At 39.7% G+C, this 20,109-nt stretch overlaps 1 protein-coding gene and 1 long non-coding RNA gene across 4 annotated transcripts in view; one reads left to right on the forward strand and one right to left on the reverse strand.

The window, feature by feature from the left end:
* Positions 1 to 20,109, reverse strand: part of LOC117601645 (protein cortex) — a 96,973-nt gene that overhangs the window by 2,041 nt on the left and 74,823 nt on the right. Inside the window, exons 2-3 of the mRNA XM_034318664.2 lie at positions 1,917 to 2,138; positions 94 to 367 (exon numbers count right to left, since the gene is read on the reverse strand). Of these exons, the coding sequence (XP_034174555.1) occupies positions 94 to 367; positions 1,917 to 2,138 (496 nt within the window). The remainder of the gene's footprint in view (positions 1 to 93; positions 368 to 1,916; positions 2,139 to 20,109) is intronic.
* LOC143305401 (uncharacterized) lies at positions 7,736 to 18,718 on the forward strand. Of its 3 annotated transcripts, XR_013062305.1 has the most exons (3): positions 14,870 to 17,264; positions 17,615 to 17,820; positions 17,916 to 18,718. It is a non-coding gene; the product is annotated as an uncharacterized LOC143305401 (long non-coding RNA). The 3 variants fall into 3 exon arrangements; XR_013062306.1 differs by lacking the exon at positions 14,870 to 17,264 and adding an exon at positions 7,736 to 9,599 and having other exon boundaries at positions 17,615 to 18,718; XR_013062304.1 differs by having other exon boundaries at positions 17,615 to 18,718.

Raw genomic sequence — 20,109 nt, forward strand, 5'->3', positions numbered from 1 at the left:
ATTCTATATAATTATCAAAAAAAAAGAAAAAAGGTTTGATGGCTTAGGTAGGAGGTAAGCTCGAAATATCCTAGAATTTTATGAAATTCTTACGTGACGACGTCTGGAATCCAGGTATATCCAATATGGACTCCATAGTGCCTATTAAAGGCCTCTTTCGTGGCTTCGATTTCCACATTCCATCTTCGAAGCATTTCTCGTCCCACAGGTCTTTAGACTGCTCTGCAAAGTTTCCAGGCGACTTGTTTTCCGAGGATAAGTGGCTACCGCGCAGCACTTGTTTCTGTCTCAATCCTGGTATAACGTTTCCCTCCACCATTAACTGGTGCATAAATTTCTTTTGCCATGCGGTCGGTAGAGACTTTACCTATATGTATATCGTTCATCGATCGTTTAGTTAATCTAGGCAAAACGTGATCCTCGAATGTCAATTGAACGTTACACGAACTGTACAATTTTTAGAGGATTGGTATTTTTATGAAACGTAAATATATATTAGAAATAAATATTATTTTCAATAGGACTGAAAGCATAGAGATGATACAGTATGTCATTGACTCATTGTTTTATTTCTATGAGAAAATGATAAGTCGCGTTAGATTATTATAATCATAAATCGCATAACAGAACAGTCTACATCGATGAAGCTATTCATAGCAATCTATAAGGGAAATAAGGGTAAAATAAAGAGCGGTGGTCGGATGTCAAGCGAAGTGGTAGCAGACAGGCTCGCCTACAAGGATCTTCTGGAAAAAGGAGGAAAGAGGCAAAGGAAATATGATCGATGCTAGTATATTATTGCTTGTTGTTATTATAGTAACATTATCGACGTTGTTGGGTGCGTTATATTCAGGAAATTACGTTTCTAGGATATCTTCGTTTAGCGATTTCGCGACTCACGTTTAATTACGACTTTCCATTCTCTTCGATTCCTATTTTCTTCTTTTCCTATCCTTGCCAATGAAGACGCTAACGTTAATTTCACAGCGTTAATCGAACTTAAGTTGAAAAATAGGTAAGCGGTTCCGCGAATAGTTACAACGTGAGTGTAATTGAATCCGAGATTGGATGATCAGTTTATTTTCTCTTCTTGCGCGTTCGATTAGTCTTATTCCTTTTTCGTTGCATCGAATTCCAGATTTAACGTCGAATTTAATTCTAGTACATCGTTCAACTTGTATTCGAAACGGAAATTTCAATATTTTATAATTTCTTAATAAAATAGTTTATTTATACGGAATCTAATAATTTTGATTGGAATACAGGAATTTCAGAATTTTATGAGTTTCATTTCATGGAAAAGAAAGTGTTATCTACCTTCGGTGAAAATTTTCGATGAAGTTTGTAGAATCGAAATTTACGAGGCAATTAATTGAATTCTACTTAATTGAACGTGTGAAACAAATTGAATCTCAATTGTGATCTCGCGTCTTTCATTGTAATTATCAATTACAGTAAATTCCATTAGTAAATTAATTAGTATCTTCGATACGTGTATACATTCGCGAAAGCACTTCTCGGAAATCTTAAACGATCGCAAAGAGCTTTAGCTTAATGGTACGTTGCGAGAACAGAGGGTGCGAGAGTAAGAGAGAGAAAAATAGAGGAAGTTCTATTTTCTGCTCGAAACGGCACTCATTTTCCCGAAGTCTAAGAACAGTAATTTCCGCGCGGTAAGCCGCTTCCTCGCCGTGATTTCGATCTTATCTTTATGGATTATCGAAGATTACATGCCTTCATCGAAAAACATGAACAAGATAATTCGCTCCCACATCCGGACGGCCTTTATGCTAATTCAAAGCTTGATGCAACAGCGTTGTTTCGACTAATATTTGAAAATTTATCATGCCCGACACTGGTACTTATTTTTATACTTCACATGCATAAAATGTTACGAAAAGAAAGAGTACTCTTACTTGTTTAAACACATCGAGGTGAGGTTCCTTTAAATGGTCCGGCTTTTTTTTTAAAAGAATATATCTCGCTGCATCTGCGTTAAAATTACATCGTGATGGTATGAATCTATCCCCCGGATAGAATTGCTTCGGATACTCGGGTACAGTGTACGGTCTGATGATTTGCGAGGTAGACTTTGTGGTTAACTGGCAAGTACAGACTGGATTTTTCGGGATATCCTCCTAGAAAGAAAAACAATATGTTAATATTAAATCTCGACAGCAAAAAAAAAAAAAAAAAAAAAATAATATCACTAAAAAATTGAAAAATTAGAATTTTCAGAAAATTTTATAATTTTGTTAAAACGTTGCAAGAAAATGACAAATTGGTACAATAAAATATGAAATATGTAGATATAAAATTCTTTCGCTTGCATTTCGATTAATTCCAAGTTATGATTAGCACAATCGTAAGAATATATTATAGGTGTCGATAATGGAATCGTGTTCATTGGAGCGCGCGAAACGAGTCAATATATTCACTCTTATCAGCGGAAGAGCGGAGGGAAGGCGATAAAGTCATCGGTTGTTGCATCGTCACCGGGCGTATTTTCCGGTCGTGAGCGGGCCCGCGACGCTAAACACGCGATGGCGGGGCGTTAAGATAGACTGGAAGGAAGCTGGCACCGGTAAAGGCACCGGGGCCATTAAATGTTGTACGTCGGGTAATTTATGGGGTGCGACAGAAGAAACGTAACCACCATCTACGTCCGTAGGTAGACATAATGCGACCCGGGGACTCGCATAAGAGCTGTAGTCTAACTCCTCGCTCTGTAACCCCCTTCGCGGTTCACGCATTTGCATAAAGCTGGACCGAGACGATGACCAGGAGGAAAGGGCGCTCGAGATTAAACGCTCGAGATTTCGCCGGCCGTGTTTCTTGCACGCTACTCACCTGGAAAATCCGATGGAATACCAGCTTATCCATTTAGGTAAGACGGCACCCTTCGCGTACGAACAAGAATAGGAGCGTTCGCTCGAAGATACTGTGAGACTAGGCCGTGGGAGAAAGTGAACGATTTACTGTGAGAAGCTACGTATTAACATCTCCGTGATTTCAAACTGTTCGATGTACAAATAATAATGAAATTTTCAATAGAATTTCATTAATTAATAATCTAATTGAAAGAAAAGACTTCGGTAAATCGTGGAAACATTGTAGAATAGATAAAAATATAATGAATGTTAATAATGTATGAGGATTATAAATTGTATCAAGATTTGCACTTCCAAAGGTGTAAGCCTCTATAGAATTTATTAGTCTCGGTACGGTATGGTGTTCGAAACTTATCGCGAGAAATTCCTATAGATATATTGGGTTCTTCCTTGTGCTGCACGACCAGCTAACGCGCTTCTGACTGGATTTCCGGGACGATGCTTTAAACGAGAAAGCAAAAAGGTGGCATCCTAATTCCGAGTTACGATGGCGATCCCTCGAGGCTGTTCTTCTGGCCGTAACGGTGAACCATCGTCCATTTAAATTGTCTGTACCGCGATTTATTGCTTCTCGCTTCTGGTTTCTACATCGTGTCGTTTTCTTTTAGTGACATCACTGTAATTGCGAGCTAAGCTAAAATTAGCTTCGAAACACTCTTGCCTACGTTTCGCAGGTATGGGATAAGATTGACCCGGTTACGCTGTTCGAGGCGACCAGACGTGACATCCGAAGCCAATAAATCGAGTCGTACAACAACTGATTTGCATGAAGCTGAACCTTAAAAATTCAATACAGCTGGCTTGGCGTGCGTGGTAGAAAATTGAGGAGGATTTTCCCATAGGCAGCGAAAACATAGAGGACCCCCAGCGAAGATGAGCAACCACCGTCCAAGTTTTGTCCAGCTCGTGCAACCAGACCTGTCTAGCCAACATTTCTTCTGTACAGGTAAGGTTGCAAGGTGCTCAAAGGGTTCTTCTATCGTTTACGACACGCAAATTTAACAGTAATTTACAATCATTTGTATATTATTTTTAGTTTGAAAAATAATATATTTTAATAAAAAAATTCAAACCGCTAGGACTGTAACCACTGTACAAATAAATTTTATTAAAATATAATCATTTAATTCGTGTATATTTATTATAGATTAGGCAAAAATAAAATTGTGTGAGTAAAACGATGCAAAATCCGACTGACCCATAAACTACCCTTAGATGCAAAGCAAAAGACGATCGAAATTTAATTAAAACACTCTAGCCAAGTGGTCTCAGGAGCCATAAAAAATACTGTCCAATTATTCATCATATTTTTCGAGTCCCTTTCGGACAACACTTTACCTCTTTGAATCTGTCCTTCTTCCCACGGTCTTACTTTATATCAGCTCGAACCGGTCAGCAGATGACACGTTGCATCCGTAACGCGTACACATATTACAATAGACTTCGCAAATAAGAATGCTTATAGACACAAGTAGCTGATCGAACAGCTACTATAAACAAAATTATTAAAAGTAGGTATGTAGTATAACACTTATCTTCTCTTCAGGTTCAAGATGAACCTAAACCTCATCGAATACAAAGTGTTTTATACAATACATATTTTTAATAATATTTTATTTTATAATTTAATACACGTAGCTGTATGGATAAAATAAGAACGAGAGGATTAGGGGAATTGCAGAGGAGAACATTGTCCATCATTCGGTTTCGGTCTTGAGAGTTCAGGGCAGGGAGCAAAAGTCTACCCTTCTGTCCTAAGAAAGAAAAACGAGTTATACTAGTCACAGGAGACATCATCCCCTACACCACCCCTGAACATAGGGAAGCTTAGGGTGTACGAGACCATTCGAAGCGGTCTTTTTTTCAAGGTAGACTGCATCACCTGCAACTATACTCCGGTGAATCAAGTTCGCAGGGGGTCTTCCTCGGAAAGGGTTGCGCAGAATAGCGTAACAAGGAATTAGGGGACAGTCAGAGCGACGTATGCGTCTTATAAAGTTGATGTGTTACGTGAAATGCGTGCGTGGCAGGAAACGAAAAGGCCATCACGCGAGATCGTACGTCTTTCAATCCTCTTCTTTCCTCTGCCTTTAGAAGAGCCTTACGTTCCCGTGCTACGAAACATACCGATCTCGCTTCGTACTTTTATTTTCTATAGTAAGTTCACGTGCCAAGTTAACATTTTACGTGATTTTCCTACTGTTTTCATCGAAATGATACTAAATGGTAAGTTACATTCTGCATTTAATAAAATAAAAAATTTGCACCGGTTTATCAAGTTTTCTTTAAAAAAATGCAATAACTCGATATTGTCGAAAAATGTCTTCCAAGATTTATTAGATTCACGAATGTACACGGTTCGTTAACGTTATCTTTGATTTCCTTGACGGAAAATAGCTGTTGTATATTTATGAATAATTCAGTCACACGGTATCGGTTTTGTACAAGGAAAACAAATTAATGGTATAAACGCAGCTCGCTCAGGTTGTACTCTTCATTCCGGAACGTCAAACGCTCTGCATATGCATCGACGTTACGAGCACAGGTGCAATTGCACACGCAAGGTAGAAATCCCTGATCTGAATATCAAAGATGCCGACATACTGATCCGTTGCCATCGCTAAACGTTTCTACCTGGATCGATTACATAAAAAAAGTAAATGTTTATAAACGAACACCGTGGTTGTCAACAAGAATCGTGTCTGGTAATTGCAGCTTTGAAGTTTTCGCTAAGATTTTCGAATGCGACGTCCATGAGAATATTGTTCATAACCGGTTTTCATGTTTCAAATCAGATTATAATTGTTGATTAAAATATGCTGAACGTTCTGACGGTCCGACTATTATGGATGCTGACCGGATGGAGAGTACGAGTAAAGAGAATTTTGAAATGTTGCAAACATATGTAGCAGAGCAAATGCGCTGCGTTCAGATTTTACCTTGATGTTATCGTGAAACTTCGCTACAAACTTTCCATACCGCAGCCGATACTTCAGCAACATATCTGTAGAAACAGGTTGTTCCACTAGCGAGACTCAGAATCTCGGTCTATAATACAGATATTCAGTTCACGCGTAGCGGGTGCAAATATAAAACTCGTCTGGAAAGAAATGTTGGCTAATGAATTAGTGCTGTCGGTATTAGCAACAGTCGTGCTTACGCGCGACAAATTATGCTGATCATATCGTTAAATTCTAAGGAAACGGTTAAATACTTATTAGAGGCACATATGCACTGGTAGTAGCAATATATCAGCTAGTGAACCGTAACGACATTTATGTTTTCATACTTCTAACGATCAAAGTCATCATTTTTACGCTTTTTAAGGTGGCATTCTTGACAATAATTGGGTCAACCGACAGCGAAACAAAGCGTTACTGGTTTGTCATTCATTCGTCGATTCCTTATCGCGCGCTAATTATACGGTTAACGATCCTTTAATAAACTTTATTTCTATTTTAAAAACCATCCGTGTAGCTAGGTATTACTTTAGATCTATACACGAAACTATTCGACTTGTCAGCACGATTTCTCGCATAAAATTTTAAATAATGAATCGATGTAAATGATCTAAACTCGTCCGGACGAAATTAATTCACGCCAGGCAAGAAGTTGTTCTCAGAATGTAAGCAGCTTAACAGGATCAACAGGATCAACCGTAAGATCAGCAGCAGCATCGTCGAGCATCGTAAGATTCTCCGTGGTATCGGTGAATCAATTTGAGGTAGCGAACGCGAGGCGTACGAGTGACACAATACAAGAACTGTGTTCTATCTCCCTCCACTTTCGACACCCGTTACAACCGAGACATTAGATCGTACCTTAGACACGGCGATTGGCTCCCGTCGGACGCGAAGAGGTTGGGCTCAGGTGGGCCATCAGGTTCGCAGGGGGGATCCAAGATGCGATTGGCAGCAGGGAAAGCAACGAAAGTAGGGGGCTAAGCTACCGCGGAAGCCGTACTACGATCGTTCTATTGCACCGGAGAGTTCAACGAAAGAATAGGATTGCTACTACGCCGTGGAACATGTTCAGACGAGGGAAAACCTCGTCAGGAGATAGATGGAACGATAAGAAAGGCGAACTCTCACGTCGTATTAACCCTTGGATTTCATCGATAGTTCATTGCTTCCTTATCAATTTTCTAATTGATTATATCGTGGTAATTATAACGAATTAATTGTTATTAAGATAGATCAGAATCGATCAATTTATATTGTATTTTAGAAGAATCAGTAATACCATCGTTATCTTCCGTCTAGATAAAAAATAAAGTTGATTTTCAGCATCTGAATTATTCTCGTCGCTATTAAAAATAGAAAAACATGACTGCGAGTTTGCTTCATTTTGGGCAGTGCATTCAACAATGATAAAACAATCCCCAATCACCATTTTTTACACACTAATATCTATTTTCCACAGTGCAACGTTGTAGTCGACATCGAAACGAGTTCAACGACCTCCAACACCGTGGCCTTGAAACGACCTTGAATAAAGAAAATGAGTATAGTATCATGATTGATTTGAAAAGAAGAGCAACGTTGTCGGAAGCCCTTCCGATGGTCGTCTGGTGGACGTACAAACGGACATTTAGCCGAATTGCCGCGTCCAGTTCGGTCCCCTGACCACAGCCAACTCAGCGTTCGAAGGAAAGAAGAGATTCGCCGGCAAGGCAAGCACGAGGGGGGCAATCCTTGCGGAGTGAGGTGGGGAAAAGGGTTGGGTGAGTAGCAGCTATCGAGTAAGGAGGGCGGGGAAGGCAGAGGAGAGAGTACGAAGAGGGGATCAAGGGGGGAAGGCGAGGAGCGAGCAACCACGCACGGCATCCTTCCTTCGGAGCCAAGTGAAGCGGCCGAACTGGTCCTGAAACACGGTGCAGTGCTCGAGCGGATTGTGGCGTGTCGGGTGCCCGGGTTCCGGGGGCCGGCGTCTGCAGCCCTCAGTCGTTCGCCGATGCCCCGACGAGGAGGAACACCGAGTTGTCCTAGGGCAAGGTCATCCCTCGTGCCTCGAATCACCCCGAGAATCGGGAGGCTCGCTCGGTACCCGGGCGTTCTCGCTGACTTTTCAGTGCATTCAGTTTCGCCTCGGCTACTCGCCGCGTTCGCGTCCGAAGAAACACCGTTCTCCGCTCTGTCGTTCATTCTTCCCGCGGACATTAAATTAAGGATAATAGCGTTTCCGATGTATCGTCATCCTCGAGGAGGTCCGCGATCAATCGGGCGGATCGATAACCGGAAGAGAAGAACAGCTCTCCGGGAATCTAAGGACCAAGTAACAAGGTGATTTTTCAACGGAGTTTAAGTGACTCGGGGTTAATTGCCGATCGAAGACGTTGGTGACGGTAGAAGAATGTTAACACGAACGAGGAGCGAGAGGAGTAGTTGGTGTCCAGGTGTCCAGCTCCGTTTCGGTGTTTCCGTGGCGTACAGCATATCCGGAGATCGTCGACTGACTGACAAGTTCGATTCGGAGCGGTCGTGTGTTGTGACGCGTGACGAAGATAAATCGCGTTTTCACCGTATCGGCAAAGTGGACTATTAGAGGCTGTACACACGCGGGATCGAGAAAGACGAAAGAGAGGAGAGAGAGAGAGAGAGAGAGAGAGAGAGAAAGAGAGAAGGACGAGGGGAGCAGACGAGAAAGGGAGAGAAATTGTTCAGCACGGTATGAGAGAGAAGAGGATAGAGGTGGAGGCTTAAAAAGAAGGAACGAGGCCGGGGTAGAATGAGTAACAGAGAGGAAAGGAAAAAAGGAAGAATCGGCAACTTCCTGCGAGTCGAGAACGTGAGAGAAAGGCCGCTTCGGAGCGTGTATAGCTCGATCGATAAACAAACGTTCGTCGAAGCGTAATATCGAGGTGTGGACCCTCGTGCACCCTGGCCAATTGGAATGTCCATTTGCTTGGAAGCTGTTGCTTGTCATCTTATCTATTTTCAAGGATCCAACCTATCCTTATCTTCTTTTTTTCTTTTTATTTTCCTTCTCCTTCGATCGCGAGTCCCTATATAATTAACTGCTCGGAGGGAAAGAGGAGCATCACTCAAAGGGTTGTTCGCAAGCGGCTTATTTTCACGTCAAGAAAGCTGGCTTACCGGAAATCAACGTATCGGGACTGAACGAGAAGGCCCTCTCGCAACGTCCAGTCAAAGACCGCTTGACAGGTGTTGAGCTTCCGGTTCCACGACGCGGAGTTCATCGAGCGTTCTGCTACTCGACGAACGTATAATGCGGTTTTAATGCCAAAGGTGTCGGGTTTCATAAACGAACCGGTACGCGCGCAGTCAGCCTCGCGCGAGTTTGTCACGGGTCATTCACGTCGCGGGTTACGAAAAACGACCGGTTGAAATGAGTGTACGGCACGTGGGCGATCGGCGTAGTCGTGTTTCCTTTTTCCTCCTCGTTTTCTTCCATTCTGTTTGGAGACAGAGGATAACGGAGAAAGGACCAGGGAATAAAATCGTTCATCTTCGCAGGTGCCTAGTTAAGTGTAATAATAATAAAAATGAATTGATACGTGAAATGGTTACCGATTGAATTTTCGTGGGATTTTTGTTAACAATTGTTAAATGGAATTTAGTTGGAAAGACGATCATTGGAAACTGTGTGTATACGTTTTGTTGAACGACAAGTGATGAGTTCCTCGGTGAAAGTTTGAGACTGCGGTGACTTCGATGCCGCGCATAGGACGGATTTCCGGCGCCATTGGTAAGTTTCTAGAGTTCGTATTAGACCACGGTTCGAGAAGATATTTTAGACGAGCGTTTGCAATAGGATTTTTAGGAATTATTTCTCGGTGACTCTGGAATTTAATGGGACACAGTGACACTTATGGCGGAAAAAGTTAGGCGCATTGTAAATAATAATTTTAATCACGCGAAACGATAAAGAAATATAAAAGGAATTCTTGAAATCGAATCAAATTAGACGATTCATCGAAATCCAAACAGTGAGACGTTCTTGCACGTGTACCTACTCTTCTTGCACAATAAATATCTGATCGATAGGATCTCGATAAAAATGCTACCTTGTGCTTCGGGATAACTCCGTCGACAGTAGTAACGAGTCATCTTTGTTGATCAATCGGTAACCGGTATGATACAGCATTCCGTGCATCCTTTCCAAAGCTATTTTCAATATGATACGCTTGGAACAGCTGAACCTTCGTTATCAAGATCTTCAGATTAGCAAAAACTATGCCACTTTTCCTCCTCTCTTCGTGGATCGCGGCAAATAACACGAGGAACTTTCCAATATCTGATCTCGAATGCTACAGGAAATTGAACTTGCTATTCTCAGCCTATTAAAGATTTTTCTTTCGTTTAGCTGAATCATTTTATTTTATGCATCAACCAGAAACGAACGATTGTGGTAAGGTCGCATGACCATGTTCCTTGGCCTAACTAATTCCTAAACCGTGACACCGCCTTCAGCTTTTTACTCCGACACATTTCCAACAGTCATGCTCATACGCATTTCATGACAGAATGTTTCTTTTTCTAATGAAGTAGAATCGAAGGAAGAATATTATCCGATAACGAGTTGAAGCATATACGTTGAAAAACATTTTCGTTACAAAGTATAGAGAAAATGTGAATTTTGCAAGAAGGAAAAATGAGGGCGATTCGTGTAGAAAGCTGTAAGTACATCGATAAACAGGGAAAAAATGAAGGGGTGTCGAGAAACTGGTAAGAACAGAAACGCAAAGGAAAGAAGAGGCTAACCAGATCGAGAAGGTAAATAAAGAAAAAGGGTTGAAGGTAGAACGCGTTCTGGTAACAAGCGAGTCCCTGACTCGTTATCATTGCAGCGAAGCCGTTAGAAAACTGAAAGATATCACGGTAGAAAGTTATCGAGCAAAACTAGATAATCTATGGTAGCAATCACGCGGGTAGCAATTCTACATTTTATTAGTAGAATTAACGTATTAAATGGGCTGCACCGTCCAACAGGTTCAAATTGAACACAAATGGCTTATTAAGTTCCACGATTGATATAATATTTAGGATATATTTTTAACGCTTGATCATTAACAAATTGCAATATTTTATATTTCGTTACATCTTAATTTTACCGTTATAAAAATGCACAGTTGTCTTTCAACTACAAATCAAATAAGTACCATTTATGATCTTTTATATTACAATTCTATAACTTTAATTTAGCAACAATAAATTTTACAAATGAAACTTTTATCCTCCCTGTGTATTTCTAATTAGAGTAAAAAATTTCAAAATATTCTCCCCAACACGTGTACTCCAAATTGTACCCAGTGTATGTAACACGGTGCACGGGAAAAAGGACGGAGTGCACACGAGAGTCGAGGGAACGAGAGAGGGAGCGAAACTGTTCGCGAATGAGCTACTTACTCCAATCGAGACGCAGCTACGAAGGAGGAGGAGGAGCAATAGGTAGGAGGTGACGTTGGAGAAAGAGTTGTGAAACGAAGAAACGCGCCTTACCAATCCACCTAGGATGTTACTATAACTCGTTACTCTTGTCAGTTAGCCTCTGGGAAATCGACGAGTTCGGAGCTTTTGGTTTCTCCTCGATGACCGTACAACATTTCCGCGACAGAAGAAGAATAAAATTTGGCAGGATAACAGAAACACAACTCTGCCGTTTGAACGAAAGTTCTAAAAATCGTAACGACTAATTAGAATGAAAGTAAACCGAAGAAGAATGGGAAGAAATTCGAAAGCTCGAAACATCGAACTCCGCCAGATAACGCAACATCCAGTAGAAAGAGGAAAGTCATTTATTTCCAGGTGGTACCAACAACACAGAGATAGATGACAGTTGACTAGCGACAGAGGATCGAGGATCCGGTACGTTACAGCCAGAAATAAGAAGAAACGAATCCTCTCTATAGTTGCATTCCGTAGGGCGGACACCCGAGCATGATCTCCGTATTCGGTGATCGATCATTGTGACGTATCGTCGATCACGTGACGAGCAATCCTCGAAGCTTATCCAACCTCGGAGGATGCTTACATCTGATCCAACGCTAAAACTGGATTCGTACATATTATCCCTATCCGACATGGAACCGTTCTCTATCAACTACATTAATTATCTCATTTATTTTTCGAGATATAAGAAATATAAAGTGGTTCTTTGCTAGACAGAAATTCTTGTTTTAAACGCCACTTTCTTGGAGTGATAGTGAAGAAGATATAAAATATATATCTGGTATCAAGAGGAATATAATTTTATTTTCTTTCTATTGAAAAATCCCGACTGCGAAATACCAGTTCCAGCCTCTCCCTGAAAACAGTTGCACGTGATAGTAGCTCTACCAAAAACACGGCTCAACGCAGCCAATGACTTCCATAGATTCCGAGACCACTTCTTCGTGTCTTCTAAAAAAGGCCAAGGCGTGTCCGAAATAGAAACGCGATAATTAACCGGTTACCTTAGCGCTCATCCTTCTTTGTACGCTATCGAGAAGATATCATTAGGTAGCCGTTTTCGCTCAGTCATTGTACGAAACTATGCAAGTTCCTTCGGGATCGTATTTACTTGTAAAGACGACAAGACGTTTTACGTGTTCAAGGAAAAGAGACTATGGGACGTCATTATCGTGATCGAAATGATTAAACCGAAGGACAGATACACTTGATTAAGGTAGCAAAATTTCTGCAGATTTCACCGACCGGTTTGTATTAACTGGTATAATCGTTAACGTTTCATTTAATTAACGATGCAGCGGGAAATGGGCGGAAGGTACTTAAAGATTCATTTCTGGATCTTCTAATTTTGTTTTTCTGCAATTAAGTGAAATGATCAATTTTATCATTATTTCCATTATTTCTCTTTTTGTATTTGTATCTATTAAGTTGATGTGCATTAACTTTTAGTAAGACTATTAGTAAGACTATTTCTTACAATTATTATATACTGTCATCATTTCAAAAGCTGAGATATTCAATAAAATACAATTTTATTATCGGATGCATGTAATTAACCATGCTATCTACTGATTTAGAGTTGAATGTTTTTATATCTTCATAAAAATTCTCACAAATGTTCTATAACTTTTGAGTAGGAATGTGTATTGTTAAAAAGTAACTATTGTTAAGCGATCGTACTCATGTCCAGTAAGAGGATCATTTATCTTACTTGCAAGTCACCAATGGCAATCAACAAACCAGCATTAGGCGTTCGGTCCAGTTACGCGGTACTCATTGTTAGTTAGTGCCGTTCGTCGAAGATCGATCGATAGAGAAGAAAATCGAAAAATATCGGAAGCTTTGTTAAAATCGCTAGATAATTTCTAAACGAACGGGTTCGGTTACATTGTATGGAAATGGAAATTAATCGTCGCTCTAGACGTATTCATAGCTCACCGAACAAGATGCAATTTACTTTAAAAGGTTGCGCTTACGATCCTGACAACCGAGAATTACGGTTGACTTCGGAGCTCATTTTATCCCGGTATTAACCTTATGCGAGTTTTAGCAGCGTCACGAAGGATTGCGTAGAGAAGCGAATACCATATGCCTTCAGGAAATCGGTGTACGTATGTCTGAAAAATTTCTCACCGAACGAGGCGACTAAAGCAAATAACAGGTATTAGAAGACATTACATTACATTAATGGCCGCATAATTACCGCGTAATTGAAAAATTAATAACACGCCGCATGGCGGGAAGCCCAGATGGTGTGAACATTTCTAGGGATATCGAATAAAATGCAGCGATCAGTGAATCTCGACGTACATATAGAACGCTTCGATTGTCGAATAAAGGACTAAAGTGAATATTTGTGATATACGATGATACCTCGATATACGTTTGCTTCGGAATACGTCCTGTTTGGACGTAACTTTTGCTCGGTATAAGAAATAATTTTTTTCTGTGAATTTTGCGTCATTTTAAAATAATTATCTCAGAGGAAAAATTAAATTAATAATCAATTATATTCGAAATTGATGTATTATTAACTGACTGATCATCCAAGTAAGGATATCATGTAACAAAATAACTAAAAAACAGGAGGCAATTTATTCCATTTTTTTTGTTAATTTAGAATCTATCATTAGATTACATTTATATATTAAAAACGAATTAATCATTTTTACATTACTTCTTATGGGAAAGGTTGGTTTGGTATACGTCCTATTCGGTATAAATCCAAACATCAGGAACGGATTAAGGTCGTATACCGAGGTACGACTGTAGTTAATTTTCAAATAAAAAATTTCAAATTGCAGCTGATTTTTCCTGCAACGCTCTTGTTGAAACTGCACTTGTACAGAACGGCTCAATTTTCGATAGGTCGAAAAGTAGAATTGAAATTTCGACTGGGGGCGTCTGATCGTTAGACTTGTACTTGTCAGACTGTTATGTAGGTGTCAACACCATTTCAAGAATCATTTTTTACCGTTCTTACCACTCTCCTCCGGCACGGCACGGTACGACGTTTGCTTCCTTTTTCTGTCCGCTCGCGGAGCCGGTCCGTTGATCGCGGATCTGATCCATGCGATCTACTACCAAGATCTCTCGTTCTTCCACACCCGCTATTTTCATTCCTCGCTCGTGTCTCGATCAGGCTTGTCACGCCTCGCGGATTTGCTCATCGAAATGTCTCGCACGAACATTCCGCTTCGTTCCAGAGAGTAGTTTGTTGCGATCGCGTTAAGGGATCGATGATAAAATTCTTGGGAATGTGGTGCATCGTGATGAGGCGGAAATTACCTCGCACTCTGCGAACCGATTCAGAACATGTTGACATAGTTGTCACACTCTTATTCGACAAATACGAAATGAAACGATTTCTCCTTTTTCATTTCAAATGGTGTACTTTTTGTCTCGTGTTACACCTTTACTTTTTCATGTATTTTCCTTCATATATTTTCAAGATATTTCAGAGTGAAATCTCATGAAAATAATATTCAAATATTTTATTAAATAATTTCAAATTTGTATAGAAAGATACGTAAACGAGATACTAATTACAAAATCATTAATAATTAATTTAACACAATCAAGGAAATGATTTCTGTAGAAACTCTAATTATTTTAACTCAAATTTTACTATTTCACCAAGGGCTGCGTATCATGTACCTTCGCTTAATGAAGAAATTTTCTCACGACCACTTTTTCGATACAAACTGACCGTTTAGTTATGTGTGTATTTATTTTGTTCACTTTCATGGTCGAGAATAACACATGTTATTACGCAGAAAGTGGATAATTGATAAGGTAAACGACGCACGAAGTTAATTAAATAGGATACATGAATGGGATCCAAAGAAAGCTTTGAGTAATTAGGAGGTAACGCATTTTCATATTCAAGCTGGATAATTAAAATCAACCGTTTATTACGAGAAGAAGTTACACGCGAGAAAATTGAACGATTCTTGAACGGTAGTCTTCGTTAAAGTTGTACGCTTCAATGGAATTCAGGGAGTGGTTATTTCTACGATTTCTAGCCTTTTTTTTATCCTCCTAGTCACGTACTCGAGGAATTCTCTGATATATTAATGTTGCATCCTAGTGAAAATTAATAAATTTCTATATTTTATCCGTTCTAGCAATCTCCGATTATAAATCATCGGTTCTACGTGTTTTAATCGAAGGTGTAAATTAATTAACTAAAACATTCTGATTAATTGAGAAATTGAACCGATCGCATTATGAGAATATTTATTTACAATGCGGCATCAACGTGCTGCATCTCTTTCATTTTTCTCTCCGTTCCTGTCGTTTTTCTTTATTTTTCGTCCACTTTGATGATTATTATCGAGGCAACAGCTTCGATAGCATCATCTATTCTAATTGAATGTAGATGATCCATCATCCTAGACATCAGGTTACACGATAAATTGAAAAGTAACAAGACGAGAAATATCCGGATAACGTTAGCCTCGAATCGCTGACGGACGTTTAAATTACGACTAGAATGATAGATTATTATTCTTATCGGTAACACGACATGATAATTATATAAAACCTCCGCGCCATGAATGATTTTAAACGCTTGCACGACACTGAAGTTGATTGAAAGAGATTACATTTCTTTGCCGTACAAAATGTATCAAGCAAATGTAAAACTGACGTTGCAGTTAGATAGCATTTAATCATTGTGTGTTTTACACGTGATAAATTTTGTTTAAAGTTGAAGTACTTATTAGTAACCTGATAATTAATAACTGCAGCAGATGAGAAAAAAAAAGAAACCGATGGCAAAAAGTATTTATACACATTTCGCGTTCGTGATTATTTCGGAAATGATAAAAAGACGTTTGCGTGATTAAATTAATAGAAATCTGTACCACTGTCGAGCGTGACAAACTTACATTAAGTTTCTGGTTGCATCTGAGAAGATAGGAAGTCCTCGACAGTTGCGTTCGTTATAAGCGACATGGAAATCGAGCCACCTCACCGCCAGGATTTCACGAAGAAATCGACCGAAACTTCTACGTTAATTAAGCGATGTACCGTGACAATTTTAACTTGGAAATATAAACTTTGGGGAGCAGAGTATCTCCTGGAATTTATTTGCCGAAGGAAACATCGAGCCCACTACGTTCGATCTACCAACTGGTATTGCCTGTTTCAGGATTGGATAGTTAACCCCTATGCCCAACCCCCTTTAACCGCCTTTTATGACAAGCAGGGGATACAGAGAGTGTACGGTGCACCCTCCGACCATGGAGAAAATTGAAGCTCGTTGCTATGTGAACGTAAAATGGAGAATTTGTCTGACACAGAATTATGTCCGTGCTATAGCGATGGACTTTTAACCTAGAAAGTATTTCAAATACTGTTGCAATATTTTATTTTGTGCAAAATTAAAAAATATGATCGATAGTTTAACAAATCGACTGTATAGTGAAAATAAGACTGCATAAAATTATATGTGCACATGTAGAGTTATTTGTTGTTAAAAATACAGAGAAGCACGGTGAATGAATGCGTGTGTGAAGATCAGGGTGAATGAGGAACAATTAAGGGAGCAAGATAGGGAGAGAATGAATGGAGAAGAGGAAAGAGCAGACGATAGGGCAGGCGAAACACGGAGGGGAAGTGTGCGAGTGGAGAGAGTGGTGTAGGATAGAGGTGTGCGAGTACTCGATTAATGATATCGAAGACGAAAAATCTAAGTTCTACTTGAGATAGAGGGAACAGTTTCTAACAATAAGTCCCGAGTGTCTAAGGCCCCGCTGTGCAATTGTATCGACATAACAGAGAAATTGGAGAAAAGGAAATGCTGTGGATCAATGGCCAATTTGACGGTGTCGAAACGTTTCGACGTCGTTCATTAACGTAGTACGTGGTGTACCGGGCAGAAATGGCGAAAGGAGCAACGATCAACGAGGTGGAGCGGTTTGGCGTCCAAGAATCGCCGTTTACCGAGATTCCATCGGTAATAATCGCGGGTTTCATTACAAGCAAGCTAAGTAAGAGTGGAACGACTCTCTGACAAGGAGAGTGCAAGACCTTTGGGTTACCGATTCTATTCGGACTGATCATTGATACATTTCAATTGATAATTCCTCTATTCCTATTTTTATTTGATCATCTGATTTATTTCATATTACATGACAATTAAAACAAAAGAATCTGACAAAATTTCAAACTTCTGTTCGGACTGAACATTGATACATTTCAGTTGATAATTCCTCTATTCCTATTTTTATTTGATCATCTGATTTATTTCATATCACGTGACAATTAAAACAAAAGAATCTGACGAAATCTCAAACTTTGTTTCAGAAATCAGTTAGTAGCGTATCCCTGAACTCCCTCCCATCCCAAACATGGCTTCTGGATCCGTCCCTGATAAGTGTCGAGCAAGATAGTTTGCGCGGAACAAGGGAAATGTAGCAACAGCAGCAAACACGAACAAGAACGAGAAGTAGAGATGTTCAAGACACGCTTCTATATTGCATCAAATTGCCGGACGATCTCATAACAACACGGTAAACGATTCTCTTTATATTGTTACACGCTTCGCTGCGGTTCGCGTAATTCAACGTCAAAAAAAAGAACGTAATACAGCCATAAACATTTCCAGGAGAATCGGTATATACCGATAAGTCTATACAGGGTGAGACGATGGTTAATAATAACTCTAGAGAATAGGGACAATGGTAGAAAGAAATTTTCTCAGAGTCACCTTTTTATGAAATTTCAAGCTTATTATCATTTTTATAAAGAATCAATTGTATACAAAAAATATGTAGCTCCATGAAAATAATTAAATGTAAATAATTGGAATTCATACGTATGCAATAATTCATTTAATCCTGAACATATATCCCAACAGATAGGTATCCAAAAAATTTAGATTGATTCTGAAAATTTATTCCAAAGTTACACTAGACACCTTATCGAAATTCTTATCCAATTCCTACTTATCTACGTTACATAAATAAACTATCCAGATAAGAGGTTAATAGGAATCGACTAATAGTAAGGTTGAACGTAACGCATAATTTTATCATTCAAATTAGGTTTGATGTAAAAAACAAAAGTAAATAGAGTTGAATGATAAAATTACGCTCCCATTCGCTCGAACGATATTACCGTAATATCTTGCGGTATCAATAAATTATTGGTAGCGTACCAGGTAACAATAATTCATTAACAAACAAGAATAAACAAATTTGAATGATAAAATTATCCGTGACATTCTACCTTAGTCACTTTCATTAGCCTTAACGATATCTTAACAACGATATTATCGATAACGTTCAATATAGAAGCACCTTTAACTGAATGTGCACACAAGAAAATAGAAACTTGCTGCGTTAAGGAAATTGCGGAAATTAGTTAGATATAAAAAAATTGATGAAAATGGTAAAAAAATTCGTCTCTGGCTGCTGGTAGCAATTAACCTGATGTGACTTTCATGAGATTCGTGCGCTCCTTTATAAGTACATAGGTAAATAAACTTATAAAACCCGCTGGCTCTAAAAAATCACTGTTGTAAATGCTGAAAAATTTCATAAATTATAGAACCAACGTTATAAATGTAGCAAATTTAAAATAGCGATGGACGTTGATAAAAACATTAATTCGTCTGGTAGTTGATTGAATTTAATAAATTTAAGCCACTATTGCCAATCCGAATCTCTTCAAACTCTAGTCGGATCCGCTGAATTTATAAAACTACTAGCTGATGCCCGCGACTTCGTCCGCGTAGAAACACATTATCAGAGCCTTTTGTTATTCCCCAGCCCAGTCATCAAAGCCCATATGGGTAGGATCGGATCGCATTCAAAATTATTCATCTACCGCGTAAGAAACTGATTAAATGAATAGAGAAGAATAAAAAATTCTTAATAACAGAAAGAGACACAGTCGTCAAGAACGTCTGCAATAACACATCAACCGGCGGCTCGCGTTTGGGTAGCTCATTTGCCAACCATTTTCCAACCGTTTTAACCCTTAGGGGTTGAATATGCAAATATCCGTTCTTAGCGGATGTCTACGTCATACAATGAACCTACCTTCCAAATTTCAAGTTATAATTTCATCGATTTCATGCCGAGTGAGTCAGTGGATTTCGCTTTTATATATATAATAATAACAATAAGGAAAGTTTCCAGCACGTCACGATCGTTACCGCGTCGATTCGATTAATCGCGGCAAGCGACAACGATCGATAATTGGCGTTGCCTAATCGCGACACGACGAGGCAGCGGTCAGTCAGGTAACGATTATGAGACGACCTAATCCTTGGCGGCAAACCAGGCCACGATCGTTGGGTCTCATGCTGGGCCCACTCCTTATTTATCTCGGCTAGAGTCCTGGTGAGGCAACAACGCACCATTCGGAAACCAATGGTCTTATCTCTATCGATATGTACCTGTCGGGTGCACAAGCGACCGTGTAATATCATCGTGAACGTATCGCGAGCTATTTCATCTCCATTCATAGGGTGATCCGAATAACCGAGCAAGGTTGTTTAATCGTTAGCCGATTGCGAAACAAGGAGCTAGAGAAAAACGTGTTTTCGGTAGCATCCCCTTGTTCCAGACCGGAACCTTCATCTTTTCGTTCGAACTCGAGGAACGTTACATCAGGGCGTGGCAACGGGAAATGTTTAATCGGTTGGAAATCCGGAAGGCGGATCAAAGTTCCCTTGTTATAAGGGGATGCTCGATGCTGTTGGTAGATGGCGATAGTGGCAGGGTGAGATTTACCCTCCGAGGGATGTAGACTGATCAGAGGGTGAGTTGCCCTCGCATCTACGAATAGCCAAT

The sequence above is a fragment of the Osmia lignaria genome, chromosome 6, assembly GCF_051020975.1.
Source record: "Osmia lignaria lignaria isolate PbOS001 chromosome 6, iyOsmLign1, whole genome shotgun sequence".
Classification (NCBI taxonomy): domain Eukaryota; kingdom Metazoa; phylum Arthropoda; class Insecta; order Hymenoptera; family Megachilidae; genus Osmia; species Osmia lignaria.